This window comes from Corapipo altera, unplaced genomic scaffold (assembly GCF_003945725.1).
Source record: "Corapipo altera isolate COAL_440 unplaced genomic scaffold, ASM394572v1 53, whole genome shotgun sequence".
In the NCBI taxonomy this organism is placed as follows: domain Eukaryota; kingdom Metazoa; phylum Chordata; class Aves; order Passeriformes; family Pipridae; genus Corapipo; species Corapipo altera.
In genome coordinates this window covers 2280438-2304191 of record NW_020884900.1, presented here as the reverse complement: position 1 = coordinate 2304191, position 23754 = coordinate 2280438, and the positions used below count along the sequence as shown (strand labels likewise).

Here is a 23754-nt window from a genome sequence, read left to right as displayed (position 1 = left end):
CTGGATAAAAGATTAAGAATTGTATGTAAAAGATGGTTTTCTAAATCTAATACGATCTGAGATACATGGACAGCAGTAATCTTCCTATCTAGGACTCAGGTGCTGAACTTAAAATCTGTATTCTAGATAGCTACTTAGGACACTAAGTTAGGTCTATGTGCCTCCTTTATCACCAGTGAGAAGAGGCAGGTGTTTTAGAGAAGAACTAATCCTGTGGACACCAGAAAGCTGCTAGAGGGGGTTGAGTTGTCTTCTGGAGTCTTTGCCTCTTCTCAAGAACTATGGAAACCTAAGGCCATGGACAGGGCTCAGGTGCTGAGGTGGTGGTGTCTGGCTGGGATGCTTCACAGTATCCCACGTTGCCTAAAGTTTTTGCCTCAGAAGGTTATGAGTGTCTCAAAATCCGTGCAAAGTTGTTCAGAATTAACTCAGGAAACGTCCTTTTGCTAAGAGGAACAAACTAAAAATCTTATTTCAAGTGTCAGTTAAGATGTTGCTTTGTTCTCAGGAAGAACCTTTTGTGATGGTGGCGGAGAACATACTTGGGCAGCCAAAACGATATAAAGGATTTTCCATTGATGTCCTGGATGCACTTGCCAAGAATCTAGGCTTCAAGTATGAGATATATCAAGCTCCTGATGGCAAATACGGACAGCAGCTCCAAAACAGCTCATGGAATGGCATGATTGGAGAACTTATTAACAAGGTACACAGAGAAGAAGCTGCACTATAAGAAAAAAAAAAGAAAAAAAGAAAAAATATTACTCTTTGGAGTAGGGTGTCAAAGCTTTGTAAAGGTGTTTAAATATTCTCCTTTCCTCATTTCAAACTACAAGAGAATGAATTAGGATGAAAGCATCAGTGCAGAATGCTTCTGAGCTATGCATGGTTTTGAGTGTGATATAAACTGCAATTTAAGACCTACCTGTATAAAGGATAGGAACTAAAGAGTCTCTTGTTTTATTTGCTCCCGACTGCTCTCAACATAAATTATATCAGTGTAAATCTGTGTGTTTACATAGCTATTAGAAGAGAGGGCATGCATTTGTGTGAGGGGACAACTATAGAAAATAGAGAAAAAAGGTATTCTTCAATATGAATTTCTATTATTTTAATTTTTGTCATTATGCGTTTGCTTTTTTTTTTGTTACTTTGTTTTATTCCAACACAGGAAAAGTGACTCTAGGAATAGGGGACCAGAATTTGAACTGATCTCAAGATTATTTATTCATTTAAAACAGAGAGGACCAAATTTATTTTCTTAATTACAATCTTGCAAATCCAGGAATAAGTTAACTGTGCTCCATTTAAGTAGATGAGGAAAGTTTGTAGCTTAGAATCTCTCAGAAAATTGACTTAGAGTATATTTTGTTAATGTTCTTGCTATCTGACATGGGACGAATGTTAATCAAGAAGAAGAATCAAAGGAATTAATATTCCATGTTGCTGCTCTCTGTAGAAAAGGTTACTCTTCTGCAGTGGAGTTATTACTGAAAATGAAAACTTTCTCGTTGTCTAGTAAGTAGGTGGCTCACTATCTGGTAAGTAGATGTTTAGAAAGAAATAGAAGCAATTAAAGCAATAACCAATGTGTGTGATAAGGGGATGCTCTTGGTTGGTGCTAGGAAACATGAAGAATTTTTACCTTATTTTGCATTGACATAAGCTGTTTGATTTTCATTGATTTAAAAATGAGTTAAGGAATCCTGTTAAATTTCCTTGGAAATTGCTTTCTTTGAAGCAAAAAAGTGTCTATTGAGGTATATTTAAAAAGTATTTCTGCTACCAGTTGTTCCATTGACTCCAAAGGATTTTAAAGCAGACCTCCCTCATCTAATATTTGCTTTACTTTCCCAGCAAAATTAGAGATAAGGAACAGAATGTACATTCTGTTTTTTGAAGAGAGCTCTTCTTATTAAGATGGAAAAATATTGAAAATCTAACTGCAGCTCTTCAAAAGCTTTGGGAATCTTATTTATTAACTTCTTTTTTTTCCTTCATCAAGTTTGCATACTCTTTAAGGACCATCTCCAAGTAAAACCTACTTGTTTTAAATGTTGAAGTCAAAACAGCTTCAAGAACGAGGTTGCTTTTGGTGCCTTCTTCCTGTTACTACTTTTTGCAATCACTTTGTTCATTTTAAAAAACAAACAAAATCTTCTCCCCAGTTGTCATATAAAGTCTCTTCATGAATATGGAAAACTGGCAATTCTGCAGGGAGAAAAACAAACACTAGCTCTTCACACCTTGGTACCAAATACACCAACTAAATAAATGGTGTTTCTTTCTTTATTGCTTACAGTGCACCAGGGTAATATGGTTTGGAAAACAAGTGAGGGATAAAGGTTAAATAAGTTGTACTTCTTCCAGAGAGTTCAAGAGTACCTTGACAGGTTATGTTTCACTCCTCTGCTTTAGACCAGTGCAATTAACTAATGCTTAAATTATGAAACAGATTCTGATTTTATTTTTAACCAATTTATATAAATACATCTAAACGTTTTAAGTTATAGAAAGAAAGTGCCTCCTTACGGCTCACACTGGCCAAAATTGTGGTGAAAGGGAGAACTCTGACCTGTTGCGCTTGTCTCGCAGAGAGCAGACCTGGCCATCTCAGCCATCACCATAACACCCGAACGGGAGAGCGTCGTGGATTTCAGCAAGCGCTACATGGACTATTCTGTGGGCATCTTAATCAAAAAGCCCGAAGAGAAAATCAACATCTTCTCTCTCTTTGCTCCTTTTGACTTCGCGGTGTGGGCCTGCATCGCCGCAGCCATCCCCATAGTCGGCGTCCTGATCTTCGTCCTGAACCGCATCCAGGCAGTCAGGGCACAGAACGCTGCCCAGCCCAGCCCTTCTGTGTCCTCCACCCTCCACAGTGCCATCTGGGTTGTGTATGGAGCCTTTGTTCAGCAAGGTACTTGTCCTCCTATAAATGCCACTGAAAGCCCTTAGAAATGGTCTACCTCGGGTAAAGCAGGGTAGGACATGTCAGTCTTGGCCAAAGTGGGCTAAAGATGAAAGAGGAGGCTTGTATGGGGAGGTAATATGTTTTATTAGCCTCGCTGATGGAAAGTGGGAAGAGGTAAGTAAGATTAGGGGATGTATTTCTTTTTTTTTAATGGCTTTTCTCAGTAAGTCCAGAAAAAGGAGTAGCAGGTTTTGTCTCTTTGGGAAAATTGTTACACTAGAAATAAACTACAGAGCTGCTTGGTGCAGAATTACAACACTACTCCAGCTCTGAAACTAAAACTTTTTTTTATTGTTTGAATTTCATTTATAAATATAAATAGAAACTTATATACTTTTGAGCTTATGTGAGGCAATTCAACTCTTGGTTCTTTGAATTGATTATGAAAATTATTTGTGGTCTTATAACTATCCTCAGGAATCTCTAGGCATAGGACTAAACCTACTGAATTCAGGAGGACTGTTACCATTAGCAAAGTTAGTTTTGTAACTAATTGCTTGCAAAATCTGCCCACACAGTTTTTTGTGCCATATCTATAATGTTAGTTCTATTCTTGAAAGACAGGTCTTGTTGAATGCTGATATGTGGGTAAGTTGTTAACCTTTTTCTACATTTTTTGTTGTTGTGATTGCAAGCTTATAAAGCTTCAACTGGAAAATCCTTCCTATTGCTATGAAACTTGGTCCCTCATCTCATTAAGGTGGCATCCCTAATGGGTTTAAGTGCAGTAAGATATAGCCAGCACAAATGTATGCTGTATTGGCTAGCACCAACTCTATGGTAAAGTTTAGCCTCCAATGATGTTCAAGCATGACTGTGCTTGAAGACTACTGGAAAGAAATCATCACGTTATTTGAAATCTTGCAAAGAGTAACAAGTAATAACACTAATGCTTCAGTCTTTGCAGATTTAAGTAAAGCAAAGATAGCATGCAAAACATTGGGCAGCTCTGTGTTTTTTTTTTCCCCAGTTCTAAAATTATAATTGAAAACAGAACATACTATATTCTGAGCACTGTAATTTATTTAATTCCCGCATATTAGTTGTGCTTCACCATTCAACTTTCTTTATTCAGAACTTTTTTCATGTTCTCTAGATTTGATCCTCAATAATTGTCAAGGAAAATGTGTTGAAAGATGATTTTCTAGAACACTGTCTAGGGTAAGACGTTGACTGGTGAAAATACTTTTAAATTATCAGTCTCAACAGAAGCAATGCTTTTTCCACAGTGAAAGGGAGGACTGGAGGGGGAGCAGAGAGGGAGCTCCAACAAAGTTTAACACAACAGGGCTCGCAGAGGGTGATTGTAAATGGAAGCTGCTGAGAGACCCTTATTTTCTCTGTTTATTTGTAGGGAGTGAATCCACTGCCAATTCTGTGGCAATGCGCATTGTAATGGGAAGCTGGTGGCTCTTCACCCTTATCGTGTGCTCTTCCTACACAGCGAATTTAGCAGCATTTCTCACAGTATCAAGGATGGATAATCCCATCAGGTAAGAACCTCTTCTTAACATGAAGCTATAAACTTGGATTTCACAGGATGGTATTATCCATTTGAGCACTCATTCTTGCAAGAAAGAGATAACTCTCTAATAAAATACTCTTCTTATTTGCTGTGTCTGTTTTTCTCTTCTCTCCCCCTCTCCACCTTCACTCCAACAGCCCCCAAGCAGTTTTGACAAGTGCATGGAGGGGACAATGGCACTTCAGTTGTGTGTTTTTCCAGAAGAGAGGTTTTTCATATGTTCCTGGTTGTTTGGCGGCGATTTGTGTGTGTGTGTGTGTGTGTGTGTGTGTGTGTGTGTGTATGTAACTTGGGGGTTTTTCATCAAATTTAAAAGCTAAATAGTGTTTTCATTTTTTTCCCCTCACAAAAACGTGGACAAAATTCCCAGCTTCATACTGGCATAGAGTACTGGGAGGGCCACTGGTCTTTCACACTCAGAACTGACAGGGTAAGAGCCTGATAGCTCATGTTTGATCTGATGGCGATGGAGTGGAGAGGTGGCAGTGCAGCACAGACTCTCCTCCTAGAAAATTCTGAGCCAAGGATTTCAGGTGCTAGAGGATGACACAGTTAAGTTGTTGGTTTCCTTTGGGATTGCATTGGGAAGACTGGGACTGAATGTTTATGCTTGCCTCCTGAAACAGAAGCATTGTCACTGAGGTGAGGCTGGTGCTTAAAAAGCTGCTTTTGCCTTCTCTGTGGTATCTGCACAGAAGGACATGAATAAGTGCATTTCACATAAATCTGAGTTCAACAGAATTTCCAGTTTTTAGCTTGTCAATGTGTACTTGCAGATAATGTAACATTTTTAATGGATATAGTCTTTAAATAGTAATAAAGCCTGCCCAAAACCATAACAAGCTTTGGGTTTAAATTAATTTTGTTACTTTGGCCAAAATAAGTGGATCTTAACAGTAACAGAAATAAGTACTCCAAGCAATATCTGGAAATACCATGAGAAATTGTACAGAATAAAACCTTGTGTGAATAAAATCTATGTGTGAGGCCTGGAGGTACTGGGAAAAAGTTAAACTCAATTAATAAATTGCTCTTGAAAACCAAGACACAAATAGCTATCCAGAAAGCTTAAAAAATGATGTTCTTAAAAAATTCTGAAAGTTCTATTTCTTTCGTTGCAGAAGAGTTTTTCTGTTTGGGCTAATTAGCACTTCCTAAAACTCAGCAAAGTTCAGAGGAGGACAAAAGTTGGAGTGCAATTACGTGAGGAATCTCCAAAAAAAGACAGAGGTTTAAGAGCCAGAACTATGAATTTTTAGAGGAGGCCTTTGAGGGTGAGCTGTTACAACATTTAAAAGGGGTTTTGATTTCCCTTCTTTTTAAAATTAAAGGACATTACTAAGAATCTTGAGAAGGAGAGAATTTCTTTGGGTAAAGGAACTGCTCAGTGTTGTTTCTCGAGCAAAGACTCAGGCACCTTTCTACTGTTAGAGATGCAGCTGGAAAATGGTAATGAAATGCCTTTCTATATCTAACAGTACCTGCTGCTTTGCAGGTTCCTGTTATCCCCTTGTACAAGGCGAGGATACAGGAGGCAGAAATCACTCTATTATGATTTGAAAACATCAGTAGAGTCATTCAGGTGCCAAACCATAAATGCCAAAAGTAATTTAAGCTGCTATAAGGCTCACTGCCTGTGCTCCAGCTATAAGGTCAGGGGTCTCCATCAGGAGTTGTCAGCCACAATGCGGATTGTTCATATTGCCTGAGATGTCAAAAGTGGTCCTGGATGCTGTGGCTTAGGTACCCAAATCATTCCTGCAGTAATCTGAAATGGAACTGTCAGAATACCCTCAGAGTTGATCACTGGTTGGCATAACTGAGACAGTTAAGAGACTGGCTTGTCTTGGCTTACCTATGGCTATTTTACAAAATTTGCATAATTTCTCAAAGATGCTGCTACTCTGAGAGAAAGAGGTCTGGACTAACCTGTCTCATTGAAAACTGTGATTACCTTAGGAAAGAGGAAATGGGATAAAGAAATAGGTCTCTCTTCATCCATCTCTAAGTTATGATGAAGATATTTTCATGTCCTTACTCTTTAGGAGAAACATCTTATAAAATGTTTTGTCAGATTTAGAGCAAATCATTTTCCTGAGAAAGTAAATTACTACCCTACCTGAATTCATTGTGTCTCAGCTCCCACTACTAACTGGCTTCAGCATCATATGATGTGGAGTGGCTATTTTTGCCTCTCTAACTCTGCCCTCAGCTTGCCCACATTATATCTTTCATGAACCCAGAAAGGAATACTTATGTGAAATCCATTTTTCCCACCCAAAGAGGCACAATGAATTACAGTGAAAACTTGCTCACCAGCTGAGAGCTACCAAATTCATCTGTGTATACTTCCATTGTTAAGAAAAAACAACCTCCATCATTTCAGTAAATGTGTGCTGTTATCTCTCCTTCTATAGAGAAGTCTTCTGGTGTTCAGTACTGCTGCAGCTCAATTGCCAGCAGGAGAGAAATAAGTATTATGGTGCTGCAGTGGCTGCTACATAGTTAAGATTTTCATTACAAGACTGATTTTCTTCCCAAGCCCTCTCCAAAATGCTTAATAAAAGTTGTTTCAGCATCAAATTTGGCATGTGTGGTCTGTGACTAGTGAAATAGAAGTATGTTTGATTGAATAACTAGGTGTCAATCAACCCAGTGATCATTGCCTCTACAATTTCACTGCAAAAACAAGTATGTCATAGAAATCATAAATGATATTTATTAGAAGGGGCTTGGTGAGACTTTGCTGCAGCAAAGTTGAACTGTTGGAAGGCAGCTTTTTAGAATTAGAATGTCAGATGAAAACCTGCTCATAGGTGAATAAATTTTTGTTTTAAATCTGGTGTAGTTAAGTCTCACAAGAATATTCCACCCTGCCATGAGTTTTAGAGGCTCCCTGTGCCTCACAGAAAGGTGAACTACCCAGAGCAGGAGGCATGACAGAAAGCAGCTTTGATATACCACCTGTATTTCTGTTTCCTGAAAGATACTTCTTAAATCCTAAACAGGTTCCTGGGTGCTGTGCAGTCCGGGTGCTCAAATCCCATGTAAGAGATGTACCTATCTTGGAAAGAACAAACATCCTTCTCCTTGGATTTTCCCAAATCCTCAAGGGCTTCATCATATGCTCACTAACAGGAGGAGGCACTGGCTTCCTGGCCTGGCATGGCAGCACGTGCCTCCCCACGGTGGTGGGGAGGGTGTGAATGTGGAGGTTAAGACCCATATCAAAAGCTCTGTCCCTTCAGGAGATCAAGTCTAGCAAGAAACAATGTGAACCTTCCCTGACTGTCCTCCATTTTTGGTTTCTAGCAGATTGTGCTTCTGCTCCCCTTTGCTCTTTTTAATGCTGCTTTTCTAATCCCTCTGTCCAAACTAACTCTGCACTTCTCACCTTCTCTCTGCCTCAAACTCACAAGAAGTGAGCAAAGGCAATGTCATGGTTAGCTCAGACTTTCTGTGTTTGTAGAGATTCGCAGGCAAGGCAGGGAAACATCAAGTAGATTTCCTGGCCACATATGGGCAGAGGAGTGAGATATTACCCAGTCCAATAAAAAACAGGGAAGGCTGTTTGTGTGAATGTGGTGGTGGCAACTGCTTTGGAGCTCAGACCAGGAAACTGTGATCCATGTTCTAACTTTGTAAATAAGTAGTTGTCAATTTTTGTTTTGAAATAGAAATCTAGGTAATGTTTAGAGCCTGTGCTAATCCTTGACAAACTCATTTAAACCCAAATAATTTGCATTTATTATTCTAATATTTGCCTTCAGTACTATATGCAGCTGAGAAGTCCTCTAATGGATCAGTCTGCCAAGTAAGGCGAATTATTACATGCAAGTTTGTTCTTTCTTTTGTCTTATTACATTTTCAAACAGCTCTTGGATCTGCTGTCTGACCTTCCATTTGTAATTATGAGTTTAATTAGCAGTGACTTACATTCCAGCCTCATTTCTTGCTAACAAGCAGACAACACGCAGTTCAATGGCTGCACAGATATTCTGAAACTGTGCAGGTTTTGGAGAGCTTGTCTGACAATAGGTTAAGAATCAAGCAAGAAAAAATAGGACGTTAAAAAGTATTGTATTTGCAAATTCAAAAGAGTTTAAATTGAAGATTTTATCAAATTGATCCTTAACATTTGTACGTGCTATGGGTGTTTTGACAGGCATCTATATAAATGCATTCATGGACTGCATACAAATGCATGCTGTGTCTCCTTTTAAGTTTGCAGCTGTTGTTTCATGATTTGGGATTTCCTTATTTGCATTTTAATCCCCAAATTTCTTGTGTTTTGGTGGCAGCTGAAGATTTACTGCAGCTTAGTTGGGGTGATAGGGTGGCACTTGGAAGACTTGGGTACAAATTCTTTTTCTACCACACGCTTTGTTTGATCTTGGCAAGCTTAGCCTCCTCTCTCTCTCGGTTCTCTTTCTGCATAACAGAGTACTAATATTTTCTTATCTTATATGGCATGTTGTCAGTTTAGCTGCTTTAAAGATGATGGCCATCTTTAAATGATTATAGTAGCACTGCAGGTATTAAAGCAGATAGATTTTCTGGGTTGCATACAAAACCGAAACAATCTCAAAATATTTTAAAAGAAAATGAGGAAAGTACTTGGAAGATACCAACTAGAGGGAAATGAACAAAGGTTTCATCTGCTGTAGTTAAGTGAATTTGATAGGGTTGGCAGCAAGAACCTCCCTCTGTATTTTCAGCAATTTTTTCTTGCAATTCCTTGTATTTGAAAACAGCCTTTCTGTTGTTCATGTTATACGTGGCTTTTTAAATATTTCATTGCATTATTGTTTGTTATGTTTAATTTGTACTATGTTTTGTGGTGTCTGTGCAGCACCTCAGGCACGTTGGCAGGAGGCATGTATGAAAGAACATGATAAAAAATAATTACAGTTATTATTTAAGGCCTGTGAGCAAATGCTTCAATCACTAAATAACTAGATTAAGTTCATCCATAAAAAAAAAAAAAAAAAAAAGAAGGTAAAAAAAGGATGTAAGAAGGATGCAAGCAAATGAGCAAGGACAAAAACTCAAAATTTTTTCCTTTCCAGAACATTCCCTGTTTAGAGTGCATGGATAAAATTTCCTGGGAAATGCTCTGCAGCCTGTGCTCAGGGGGAGAGCTTGCCAGCCGTTTGCCTTCAGGCGCTGTTCAGGACAAGGCACTGTGCTGTTGCCAGGGCTAGAACCCCCACTGTCTGTCTTTTCATTTCCCTTCTATTGATGGTGTTGCCCAGTGGGTACTTCTGGGAAACCCAGGGCTTCACAGAGTCTGGAGCCTTTTAAAAAGCTTTCTGAATGTTGGCATATGCCACTCGACCACAGCTTAAAATGGATCCTAATTGGTCCTGTAGTTGAACAAGCAGGCAATCATCTAAGTGCAAATATTTCCCAAGGACATTTTTTTCTGAGAAAAATGAGAATGCACAGCTAAAACTCAAGCTTGCATTCCATCTCTCCAGTTGCCCTTAAAAATGTGGCATATATTGGAGATCAATGGCAATCCAAGAGATTTGTGATTCCGTAACTCTCCAACTTGACTTTTACAACACCTATACCATAGCAAGTCTTCATTTGTTCCTGTAACTGAGAAGTTCTGTGACTTAGGTGGGTTGAGGCATTAAAATTCAAATGCACGCACAGTTTAGAGAAGAAAATGATTTGGATATAACATTAGTAAAATCTACCATCTGTGCAGGTAATAAAATCTTTTTTTATTATTTTTTTCTTTTGCTTTGAAAGGATGAAAATCTAGCAAGAATAACAACCCTCATGACAGCCCATCAAAATGTACAGGGAGTGGTTTAAATCTGATAGTTTCTTCTCAGCTCAGATTGAGTCTCCTTTTGGGTCAGATTGTCTCACATTAATATGGGTTATTCAGTGGCTGCCCATTGAGTAGCTGTATGCTTTCTGCATACATTAAATCACATTGGCCCCTGACTTAAATCTTCTTTGTTGCAGTATGAGGCTTCTTTTTATTACAAGGATAGTACCTCTGGCTTATTTTGTTGCGTTATATTTTCTATTTGACTCCTAAGGGATAAACAGTGCAAAATGCAGTAATAGAAGATTTTTGCTCAATAGGATATTTATACTTCTATTGTTTGTCTCTAAAGAAGCTAATTTAATGTCTTATATGAATTGATAATACAATCAAATATAGCAGGATATTAAAAAAGCAAAATAATTATTACTATAACAAATCAAATAGAAACAGCCTTAAAGCTTCAGACATCTCCTAACTGCTCAATCCATCACTTCTAAAGACTAAAACAGGAGTAAGAAGAAAAATTTCACGGTGAATTCTGTTTTGGAAATGACTCTGTGTGAAGAAAAAGCATTAAAGAGGCTGACATGTTTGCTCATCTATTTGAATTTCACTTCTGCAAAAGCATTAGTATTTTTTCCTGCTGTAACAGGCAGATATTTCCTTGACCCACAATGCAAAATTACTTAATTTCTTTTTCCCTGTTAATATACTATTACATGTATTTGCCTACTTGCCATGTTTGCTATTCTTTTGAACAAACATGGACTGTCACATACCACTGTGGTATATATATCTTTGTCAGAAGAGTATTTAAAAAAAAACACTCTCAGAGGCAGGTAGAACCTGAAAATATACAAAGATCTTTATGATATTTGCTAGTGAAGCTGCTGCCAGGAAAAAAAAAAAAAAAAACAAAATTAACCCCCTGTAAAATAGCTTGTATTTTGTATCATTTATCTGTCCTAGTCAGAGTCATTAGCGTGACTTTTACTGTAAAAGCCATGCAGGTTTGTCTGTTAGAGGGTAAGATAGTGCATGTTACTACATAGGTTTCCAATTTTTCCAGAGTCAGGTCTCTCTGAGAGCATCCCTGAAGACCATCTAGCAACCTTGAAACCAGAACAAGCAAATAAATTGCATTCACAAAACTACCAATAATTAGTAAACGTTTAATCACAGTAAGTTCGTTACTCCAACCATGAGATGAAGCTGAAAGTCGGTGTACTGACTTTTAAGAAGGGAAAATTGTACCTGTTTTTTTACTTGCTGTCAGCTCAGACAGGAAATGCATGGACTTCCAACTCTGCTAATCTGCAATATTTTGGGAAATGCTTCATTTTCTCATGTAAAAAATGTCTTCTCACCTTGCACAATTCCTCACAAACATCCCCACATGAGCAGTGGTTCTGTCATTCTTGTACCATGATTGTTCAGCATCAGATTTTTCTCACCCACCTGACAGCAAAAGTAATTTTCCCACCTTCTGTTCATTACCATGTGTTCAATGTCAGCAGGTTGACTGTGAGTACAAGGAACGCGCACTGAATTGTTTATTTCTCTAGATTATTTTGGATGGAGAGAGGAGTGGGAAAAGAAGGGAAGTTTCCCGATGGGGCAGGGGAAGGATGCTGGCCCAGCTGTCCTCCCAGAGACATGGCTGGTTACTAACCCTGACCAGTGCCACTGTGCCATGGCCAGCCCTGGGCTCAACATAGATGGACCTTCTTTCACATTGCAAGATTTGAATTGATAGCCTGCTGCAAAAAATGAAGTAAAGATCATACCTCCTTGTAGCCTAAAAGTTCAGTTTCGTACAAGCAATTCAAAAGCTGATGTTCAGTAGCTGTTCTCTCAGAGACTAAAGGCTGAACATGCCTGTGCTGTAGGTTGTGAAGGTAAGAATTTCAGTTTTGGTGAGTTCCATGTACAGTCACCTGTTTCACGTTACACTGATGAAATTAGCCATAAATTAAACAAATCAAACTTTGTGTGGAATAGCTGGGGTACAGGAATGTGTCTTTTAACCAGCTCTGCTCTGGACACTGGAACTTCAGTCAAAGGCCCTCTGCAGTGACATCTTAAATCATACAAGCTAAGTTCACTGGTGTTGTGAGGAGGATTTATTTTTGATTCCCTACCTTATTTTTTTTTTTCCTCCCATGCATTTGTACAATTCTCATGCATTTGTAGTATGGATACATATTTAGTCTTTGACATCACTCAAGAGAGAGAATGCTTTTGGTTTACTATGTCCTGAAAGAGCTTTTGCTGACAGTATAACAGCTTCTTATAATTGTTTTTAATAGTTCCTCATGTTAAGATAGTTGCATCTGTGTCTTTGATATGGTTTCTTCCAGGAATTGCCAGCCCTTCTGTAGCCTTTTATCTTTAAAGCAACACCCCAAGAGATTTTCTCCTCCAGTTCTTGAAGTTTTTTGAGTCTGGTCTTTTGAAATGTATTATTTTTACATTTTTGTTTGGGTTTTCCTCCTCAGGTTAGTGAGTTCCATTGTCTTGCAAACACTTTTAAATCTGGTTATTTTCTCTTTGACATTTCCATTCAAATCTATCAAATCTAAAATAGCTACTAGCCTTATAAATGTCTTCATGATAGGAGATCATTCATTCGCACACCTTACACTCTTAACATTTCAACTGATCCATAGGATGGTGTTTCATATGCTGAAATAAAAGTTGTTCTGTTACATTCTAGAATGTTTATAGACTCTCTTGCCATGAGGTGGAAATCTGTAAAATTGCCATTTAAAGAAAAGGCTTTAAAAATTGAACATCTTTATAAGGAAATTTAGAAATTATTCCCGTGTATGTAGAAAAAACCCCCAAAAACAAATCCAATCAAAAAATACGAGCAAAACACTTTTAACCAATGTGGGTTATAGGTCTTCAGGAGAGAAAGAAACTAGTTGTTTTTAGTTTCCCTGGGAACTAAGATACTACTCTTTATTACCATGATTGCATTCCTATTAGTTCTTCGTTCTTGTGTTGCAAAAGATTTTCTAAAGAGAAAGAAAACTTTTCTGGAAATAGTACTGTGTTGCTAAGAGAAGGGTTGCATGTGTTCTTTCCTTTTCCTGGGCTCATCTGCCTTACTGAGCAATGTTCTCTTCTTCTGCACGTGTGCCCACTTTATAATATAACACAGGAGTGTTTCCAGGCTCATCTGGAGATGAGAGAGAGAATGGTTTTGCCTTATAAAAGCTATTTTGGTACAGCTGACAAAGTTTGTTACATTAAAAGAAATGTAATTACGTGCACTAAAGTTATTTGCCTTATAAGCCATTAAAACCAGCCTAAGAGAATATGCCACTGATGTAATTTAATTGATTTATGAATAGTCATATCTATCTAGAAAAGAATAGAAAACCATCAGTTAGAATGGGGTGAATGTTAACCACTGTGTTTTTCGCATGTGGCAATAATGCAATACCCAAGCTCATATTTCAAGGTATGTAGTTATGCTACCCAATAAACTAATAAATCTCAATATAAAGAACAGCTAGCTGGTGTTGACGTGGTGCTTTCAGTGTTTCTAGTATGAGATTCAGTATTCAGGTGAGACTTGTGTTCAGGGTGAGAAGAGGGAGAGGCTAAAGGGCAATGTCTCTTCTTCTGTTTACCCTTTTGTCCATCAGGATGCGATGGGAAGCACACCAAATACTACGTGCTTGCAGTGCTCTGAGAAACAAGCAAGTGAACCTCCAGACCTTAAAATATGCATGTGTGATATGTGCACTTTAGACATCAATAATAACTGATGAATGCTATATGTGCTTTCAGTATTAATGAAGAGTCCTATATTTTGATTTCCCAGGAGTATGCAGCACATGCTCTAGCAATCAAGATGCCTCTTCAGAGCCTTTCTGTCTTCTCTTCTTTCTGTCGACATCCATAGCTTCTGCTTTGCTCCCTGTTCTAAGGGAAGGGTGTGTGCTGTTTTCCAGCATTACGTTGTAACTTTCACAGATATGAACGCACCCAGCCCCTCCACCTGCTGGACATGAGGCTGCTGACACGCAACGGTTCCTGATAAATCAAGACTTAATAAAGAGTTGAGTAGGACCTCATCCCACACTGGGATTTCATGGACTTTAATAGAAGTACTCACAATATAATGATATCCTAACAGTCATTGTATAAAGTACCACTAACCCCGAGTAAAGACTTTATAAGCCAGCACCAAGATGCCAAGCTTATCTGTTCCCCACTCTATTTAATTAAAAAGCTACTCCTTGCCATCTGAGTGTAAAACAGAATGTCAGTGCTATCAGTACTTATAACACCAGTTGAAAAGGAAGAAAGCAATTTCTTGCCTTTCGATCTTAATCATTAATCTTCATTAGGATTTTTAGCTTCCGAGTGTGAGTGGTAAAAGACATCAGCATAACAAACAATTTAAAGTGCATCTGCATATATAATATAGGTAGTCTGTTATTTTCATTGTAGGTAAAAGCATGTGTCAGTTGCCAGATGTGTTTGATTCAGACGATATGATTTTCATGCCAACTTTATGATATGTTTGATTTAGGTGAAGTGACTAAAACCTGCCGTTGGGACTGAGTTGCTGTTAAACACCAGCTGCAGTTTTTATTTTAATTAATAATTTAAGGAGTAGAATACCTTTCTTTAATTAACATGTTTAACCCTTCGAGCTACTCAGAGAAAGGCCACAATGGCAAAGTAGTTTAAAAGTAAAGCAAAAAAATTATTCAAAGATAGTCCAAACAGGAGTACTTCTTTGCTTCAAACACGCAACAAGCTCTTGAGATTTTTCACCTTTTCTTTGCATTTTAATTTCCTCCTCACTGATGAATGGGATGTGGAGTGTGGGTAACGAGTTCAGAAGAATCCAGATATTTTAGCAGGACTGATTATTTGGATTTTCAGGATGGACTGCAACTGCTCATAGCTACTCTGAATCCCTTTCCAGACTTTTAACTGAATCTGCCAATGTCTTAAGTACTGCTGTGCAAAACTTCCCTTGATCTCTTCTGAAAATCTGCCTAGTCATGTAGTAGTTTAAATGTGGATCTGAGCACACAAATTAAAGCTCCTGATTTTGAAAACCCAAGCCTACATCTTAAAAAAAAGTCCAATGTGTTAGACAGTCTGAGTGTAGTCCAATGTGTTAGACAGTCTGAGCGTCTCTTTGTCAGTCAGATACTCTCCAATGTTAAAATGCAAACACAATGGGCAAATTGGGTAATATCTCAAGGTTATTAAGTTTTTAGAAATATGGAAAAATGGGGTGTGAAGAGGGGTCCTGTAAATGGCTCCTGTAAATACAAAGGAAAGACTGCCTTCTGACTTCATTCCCTCAGTTAAACATCAGATGAACTCATACAGAATTGTAAAGTGCCTGGCCATGACAGAAACTCCATCCAGAGATCACAAACTATTGGGCACCAGTGGATCCACCTCTGAGATGCATACACTCAGAAACTACCTTCCATTTCCCCCACTATTAGTGGAATTTTTTATATGCAATTTTTTGGTTTTGAAAACATTTCAAGTAAAGTAATCGTAACTTCTGCTATGAGGACCATCATGGTTTCTTTACGATATGATAACAATTAAGAAAATATAGGACATCCAGAAAGAAAAAACTTACAAATCAGCATCAAGCTAAAATAAACCAAACAACAACAACAAAAAGCCCACTAGTTAATGGAAAAAATCAGCAATATAAGTGACTTCTGCTTTTATTGCCTGGAGGAGGTTTGGAGAAAAGGAGGTTTGGAAGTATAGTTAGAAACATTGGACTGGCAATCAGGAGATGTTTAGCTTATTTCTAGCTGTTTAACAGATTTCTTTATGTGCAGTGCTGGAGCAGAGCCAGTGTCAGCTCTAGGCAAAATGAACTTCTACAATCCAGCGACAAGTCAAGTCGCACTCGTACAGATCACTGCAGATGACTCGAGTTGCCACGGTGGTCCCGAGGGCATCATTTAGAAATAGCAATGGATAGGAATACCCAGGGGTCTAATTTTGTTTACAGAAGAACCTGTTTTACTGATTATGACGAGAATCCAGTTTGATTTTTGGATCCAAATTTGAGTCTCACAGCCAGAAATACTGTTAAGTCTTTTTTTGGAAAGTGGACATGTTTCCTAAATAAACTGCTGGAAGATACTAAGAAGCTCTGTGAGCAATGGGACACAGCCTAGTTGTATGTGGGTTTGTCCTACATTCTCCACACTTTGGCTTTAGCAAAAATGCTTAAGACTGTTTTGGGTTCACTAAGGAGAACGTGAGATTTCAAGTGCTGCTAATAGAACGTATTTCTGCTGCATCTCAGACGCTTAGAAAGTACACAAATCCTACAAATGTTTTGCCAATACAATGTGTGTAGCTAGTAATTACTTACTATTAAAATCGTAAACATGACAGTGTATCATTTATTAATGGCTTGACTGTCTTTGTATTTTAGTGGGTATACATACCACTTGTTCCTGTCTTTTAAAAATTAATCGTGCAGTAGCTCTGCTGGAACAGAGTCCCAGTGAAAACAGGGAAATCATTTCTGTATGAGGAGTTAAGAAGACAGTTTAGTTTAGTTTGTTTGTTTTTCACTTTCTATGTTAGGAACTGAGGCTAGTAGGAGTAATTTAAAAGAAATTAAATTAGTTTGGAACTCTACAAGTTCTATGCTTCTAGTATTTTGTGTACATGTTATTTGGCTGTTTTGTTTTGCATTTTTCTTACTGTTTGTATTTTTGTTTCCAATCCTGGAAACCTTGAGCAGTACTGGTCTACCTGTTAAGTCTGCTAGGTAGCCTACAAAGGAAATTTCTTTGGGGCAGCAGGGGAGAAAGGACCCTGATCCTACAACTGTTTCCATCACACACGGTACACAGAATGTGTAGCAAGCCCCCTCCTCCTGTGGCAGAAATAAAGCTGGCTTTAGCTTTCTTTCCTCAGTAAATCCATAACTGAATGTTGCATTTGGTTTTTGGTTGGACGTCATATAAGGCCGTGAGTGCCAGTCCAGACAAGGTCTCGTAGATGCCACCACATTAGCAGCAATGACCATTATCACTATGAAAAAAGCTACTGAAGTGCCATTACCTGCTGAGGAGTTTAATCACTGTTTGGTTTTGCTGTAATAAAGTATGTAGTTGACATGGCAACATTTTCTGTGACATGTGAATTGATTGTTTTTTCCACTGGAGGAAATCCTGCTTCTTTGAAATCCTGTGTAGCAGCTGTTCCTGCCCCACTGATGATGACAAGAGAAGACACAGCCTTAACTGTCTGCACTGTTTGTCTCCTCCTGTGATTTGGAAAGGTTCAGTCCTGGTGTGAAGGGCTGCAACTCCATTGATTCAGTGCAGTTTAATCTGTCAATACTGATGGCTTCCCCTGTAGAAACTCCCATGAGGTTTTTTCTGTTGAGGCTTTTGTTTAAAATGGATGGTATTTTTCATGGAGAGCTGATAAAATGAGTTTTATATGAACTATAAAACAGTATATATTTGCTGGTGAAGGACTTGAGCCAGCAAAATGTATACTAGGCATGCAAGTGCTGCTTTCTATTTCTACTGGACTTACCTCTAATTGGTAAAGTTAAGATTTTACTGAAGGTATCTGTTGCTCTGCATATCACTGCACAGAGACAGAATTAAGAACATTTAGAGTGACTTGATATGCAGTGAAATGGAACAATGCAGGATTTGATCATGTCTCCACAGAGAAGCTGGCAATTTAACAATTGATTTAAGAGCTCAGCTTGATTATTCATAATTTCAAAGAAAGTCAGAGATGTACAAATTAAAACCATGGACCCAATTCTTCTGAAGTCTAAAGTTATTAGGTGTGGAGATAAAGTTACTTTCATTTTAATATTCTCTGTATAAGGCTGCTGCCATTCTAACAATACTTTGAACAGTTTTATTCGCTTCACTAAGAATAATCTTTAAAGTAGCCCATCTTTTAGTTCATGTATGTCCAATTTAACACGTATTTTTAACATTCCTGTATGGACTTGGAACAAATGTTGAAAATCCATAGATATATAATTTTTTTTTTAAAGGATATTTACTTTTTAGACCTGTAGGTCAATTCTATTGGTACCTCATTGTTCAACTAATATATCACTCTTTTCTCATAAAATTGAAGGCTTATGAAGTATCAGTTGCACTGAAGTTTAGAGACAGTAACTGCTACTTTCTCTTCCATTTTTAAGTGGGCCTATGCTTTTGTAACTTGGATTCAGCAGGACAGTGAAGCTTTTCAAGCAAGTCTCTAAGTCAATGTGACTGTCATCCCCTAGTGGCAGTTTATATCCATAACAGAGGGATTTTTATTTTTTTTCCCAGCCCATCAAGCAGTTAAACTATTCAACATTGGAAGTCTAGCTCTAGAGAATGTCTTTACATGAAAGCTTGAACTCTGTTTCAGATGTCTTGACATGCTTTAACCACTCCTAAATTTTACTTAAAACTGGAGATCCAAAGGTTGTTCGTTTGTGAGTAACGGATGAAGGCTCAAATCCTTTACCGTGTATTTTTTGGATATAAAAATTAATCAGGACTCAGAACAGAACTGAGGTTCTGAATAGTAGAATCTCCCATTCATGTAGACATTGTCTGCACCACCATAGTACTACTTCAACCTTGATTCAGCTTTGCAGATGACTTTCTCACTGGAGAGATGTACAAAATTTGCTGATCTGGCAAAGCTTGCTTGGTTTCCAAGTTCATGTCTCAGTGGGTGGATTGACATGGTCAACAACAATTAATGCCATTTTGACATTTGTCCTCATTGTCATGGAAAATTCATTCATGGAGGGAGTAGTTCTGATCAATTTTATGTTTCAAAATTCTTTATTTTTCTGCAGTTCGCAGTAGGTAGAATTCTCTTTCAATTTCTAAGAATTCTCATTGCTTTCCACTGGTGATGACTTTATCAAATAAATCTCCCTTCAGACAGGATTTTATATTCTAGGTTTCTTGGGCTTACACTGGTGCTTTAAGGTTGTCAGATCAATTCAGGTACTTTTATCTTTACTTAGGAGTTTAATGGGTTTACTGTTCTCCCAGTCCATAAAACAGGTATTTCCCTCTCATATATCCTGTGGAGAAAATAATTTTAGTTAGGAACTGTATTTATATTTAATTCTGTAGATGTAATGAATTCCTAACTTTTGGAGAAAAAAAGAGCTTAAAAGAAAAAAAAGTAGCTTCAAGGTATTTAAAAACTTAAATTTAGGACTTGTACCATACCTTTTTTGCATGTATTTTTAAGGCTTCATTTAGGCAGAGCAGCTTAAAAAGTCTCATCATCTGTGGGACACTTTATCTTGATGGCAGCCATCACCTAAAATGTTATGCTACATTGAGCAAAACTCTCAGGGTACTGGCTTCCTAAGGTAAAAGAAAAACATAACTTGCTCTCCAAATTTGGAAAAATCAGTAAATTTATTTTGCTGTCTGTATATGGCTTAGGGATTAACATTCCTTAAGAAAATTAATTTTAGTTGAGAGGAATGATGTATACTTGTTTTTTGACAATTGTAGTGCTGTGAAATGTTCTCACAACAAGTCAGAATGAGGACAGGAGCACAACATGGAAAATGTTGCATAATTTTGAAATAATACTGTGAATTCAGAAATGCTGAAGTATTATTTTTCTGTAATCAATAACAGACTGGAAATATCCTCAGTTTTACAGTGTCAGAACGTGGGCTGTGAAGGCTAAGGAGAAACTACCTCTAAATCAGGAATCTGTCAGGATTTTCCCATGATGGTTTTTCTGAAGTCAAGATAAAATGCTGCATTTGTTATTGTGGTGTAAAAGACCACTCCTGGATGACACCGTGGTGCCAACCACTGGCCTGTTTACAGTAATAGACTCTACACACAGGAGTTCAGATGTGAAGCTTACCACAAACGTTTTTAAAAAATATGAACAGTAAGGATGAGGAAAAGCAAGAATTTTTTTACTTTTTTCCTTGTTTCTTTGTTTAGTAAACCTTATTTTAATTTTAAAACAAACCTCCTTTTTTAGAAATATCAGGAACCTGAGGGTTTTTTTGAAAAATACTTTGACCACATCTGATGATCCTGAAGGCTCCAGTTGAATTAATTGATCAGCAGTTACCTCAAAGCACCTAGTGTCAAATTTAGTCTGTCGCTAATTATCCATCCAGAAGTCTTGGGCTTATAGCAGTAGAAGAGTAAAATAAACCCCTACGGGCAGCATATTTTTAGTCTATATATCCACAGCCACATGAGGCTTTTACTTGTAAGAAAACATCTCCAAAAAGTGTATCTTAAGCAGTATTGTTATTCTGGAAATTATTTCTAGTGATCTAATTATAAATGCTAGTAGAAGTATTGCCTGGCTGTTTCCTCTGCAGCATATGTTTTCTGTCACTATGTTTCTAAAAGACAAAACAAGTGGAGAGACAGTTTTCAGTTGACTGTGCATGAAGTAATTGCAATTTCACTGGGAAGTGCTATCAATTGTTGCGTTGATCTAGCAGGCAAAACTACAGACATTAAATATTTTGGCTGGTAATACAGTTTTAAAAGATATCCTTTTTCTTCAGATTGACCACAGATACATTTACTTGTCAATTAAAGCAATCACACAGTGGATGTATTTATCTACAAATTGAAGTTGGGCTCCTGTAACTGTAAGTGAGGAACATTGGCTTTTTCTGCTTTACTAGCTTTATCTTTAATCACACTTACAGAGAGCCTTTAATGGGTTGTGAGATCGAATTATTGAGGTGGTAAGGTTAATGGGGCATCTTCTTATGCTACAGGTTTTTGTTGCAAATAATTTTATATGCTAAATTGTATGAAATCTTTGCAACAGGAAAGTGAGACGAGAATTTGAGTGGCTAAAGCAGAGGCATCCAGCTAACGTCTGGTTGCAGAAATAAAGCTTAAGAACAACGACAGCAACTGCCTTTAGAGAATGACAAAATTGTAAGAGACAGCTAGTATCTGAAATGTAGTGAATGATTTTGTGTGGCAATGACAGATCTGAGGGAGTTAAAATAACAGTTTTAAAACCTGAACTTGTGATTATCTTACTTCATCCTGTAAAAAGTAGGAGATATTCCTCTTTATTCAGTATCTTTTTTTGCATGTGACCATACTGACCATGCCCAAATATTTTGATCACTTCTCTAGCCATGGAGATGCTGAGCATCACTTTCACTTTCAGTACAGAAATACAGCAGCTCAGAGATAATTTTTATTCAGAGTGAAGAACTGTGGTCTAGACCACTGTCTGTCAGGTTAATTTCTGAAATAGGTTTTTGGCTAAGTGGTCCATTTGGTAAAGGCATAAGGTTATTTTCTCAGTCACCATCCTTCTGAATTTATGCCACAGGAGTCACTGGCACACCTACTGTGCCCCTCACTGTATCCTTTGGTGTCCATCTGTGTCTCTCAGAGGATATTTCCAGTGATGGGAGAATTTCCTAAATCATTCTAATACATCAAACAGTTCACTGAGAGAAAGGTATCTATAATCCTTACGACACACAGTACTCCACATTTTCCCTTCCAAGGAAATGCTAAAGTGGTAGCCACCTTATTCCCCACACCCAGGCCAAGAATGTGCTTCCCTCCCTGCCACCTGAGCTGGTAGTCTGTTTATTACAAAGCACTTGATTTAAACCCCAAAATTTGCTCACTCTGCCCTGTGATGCTTAAAAAATTGAAGAAACTGTGCTGCAGCATGTAGTGTGTTTTTGTACAGTACTGATTATCAATAAAATATAATTTAGCTAAAACAAAAAAACCGATTGTCAATAAAGTGCAATTTAGCTAAAACAAAAGGCGCATTTCTGAGTAAAAGCCTCAGAAGTATTAGAGGCAGTAGAAGTGATACAGAAAATACTGATGACATTAAAATTGCAGGTTTAATTATTTTTTTAAATATCCAAACTCTCATGTTCAAACTTTCAAAGAGAATGGCAGTATGAGCAGTAGGTATTTTTATAGTTGTTACCAGCTGACACTTGTGTTAAAGAATATTAGCTAAAATATTTCTGCTACTGTGCTTCTACCAAACATGCTCTCCTACACATGCCAAAATCTGTACAGCAAACCTGGTATGAAAAGGTTGCCACAGAAACCCTTCTGTTTGTATCCAGTAGCTTTCTTTGTCCTTTATACATAAAATAGACAGAAATGTGTCTTTTAACAGCCAGATCATCCATTCCTAGGACAGAAGTAATTCCATGGGATATGATGAAACTTACTAAAGACAGAACTAAATACAGCATGTAATCATGTAGATCACGACTGGAGGAAAACCAGTCCTGTTCAATGGAATGTACCTGTAGATTTAGGAGGCCAGAATAGACCTTTCAGAATTGTTTAAAAAAAAAAAAAAAGAAGTAAACCTGCACAAAATCTCTCATGTTTCATTAGAATTTTGAATTTCCAACAACCTCAAGGATGTTTCTTTTGTACTTCAGCAAAGTTACATATAGAGAGAGAGGGAAATAACAGGAGGTTTGGGGGTTGATGTAACTCCTAGAGGTAGCCCAAATCCATAAGTGTGCCGTGTATATAGAGAATGTTCATACAGTCTTACTTAAAGCTGCTTAAGAGCTTAAAATGATAAAAAGTCCTTAACACAATTTAAGAACTTAAACCACTTAAACTGTTTGAAGCAGCTTTTGAGTTTGAAGAGTTTGGGAGGGGAGTGGTGGTGGGAAGCATCCCTGCTGAGCTGCAGGCCTGGGGACAGAGCTGGCAGGGTCCCACCAAAGGGGCCCTTTTGCAGGTAAACTTTGGAGAACTGGAGGAGATGTGTGAAGAAGAGAAAAGAGTTTTCAACATATTTTTATATAGAATTGTATATATGCCCAGATTGCTTTGCTTTAAATAGTGTTACAGGGAATCTTACCGGGATGAGAGGTGTCAGCAGTGGCATCTCCCCGGAGAAACAGGGAAGATGGTGGCAGAAAAATATTGTATATGACAAGTCTTCAGCTGTAGAAAACAACTTTGGCTCATGGGCCAATGGAAGGTTCCTCAGGAGCATTGTGAAGAAATTTTCTACACAAGGTGCAAGGCAAAATGTTCTGCTTCTGTGGCTCCAGGAGTTGGAGGCAGGGAGCGAGGTGGCATGAGTGGGCCTTTCAGATGTTTCGAGGAGGAATCTTTGATTCTAAAAGATTGTTTTAGGGAAAAAGAAATGGCACGGGTGGAAGGGGAGGCAGGGAGAGTTGCTTTAGTTTGACTGATCTCAAACAGCGTTAGTTGGTCATATCAGAAATGCTGTTAATATGTGAAGTCACATGTTTATAAAACAGAAAATAAACCATTATTTTTGAGATCTAGTTTGGTCCCTGCTACCATGTGTGGTGGTCAGTGGTTGTATGTGTGTTTGTGTGTGTGTATGTGAGCTTAGATGGAAAAAATAGCACTGCACAGGAGTGATACTGGAGGGCAAAGGAGGAAGGCACAGAAATGG

General features: G+C 37.9%; 1 protein-coding gene across 2 annotated transcripts in view; it reads left to right on the top strand.

Annotated features, from left to right (window-relative positions):
- The window catches only part of GRID1 (glutamate ionotropic receptor delta type subunit 1), a 513783-nt gene that overhangs the window by 456625 nt on the left and 33404 nt on the right, over positions 1-23754 (top strand). For both annotated transcript variants that reach the window (XM_027649514.1, XM_027649515.1), the window contains exons 10-12: positions 509-706; positions 2596-2920; positions 4329-4467. In XM_027649514.1, the coding sequence (XP_027505315.1) occupies positions 509-706; positions 2596-2920; positions 4329-4467 (662 nt within the window). The remainder of the gene's footprint in view (positions 1-508; positions 707-2595; positions 2921-4328; positions 4468-23754) is intronic.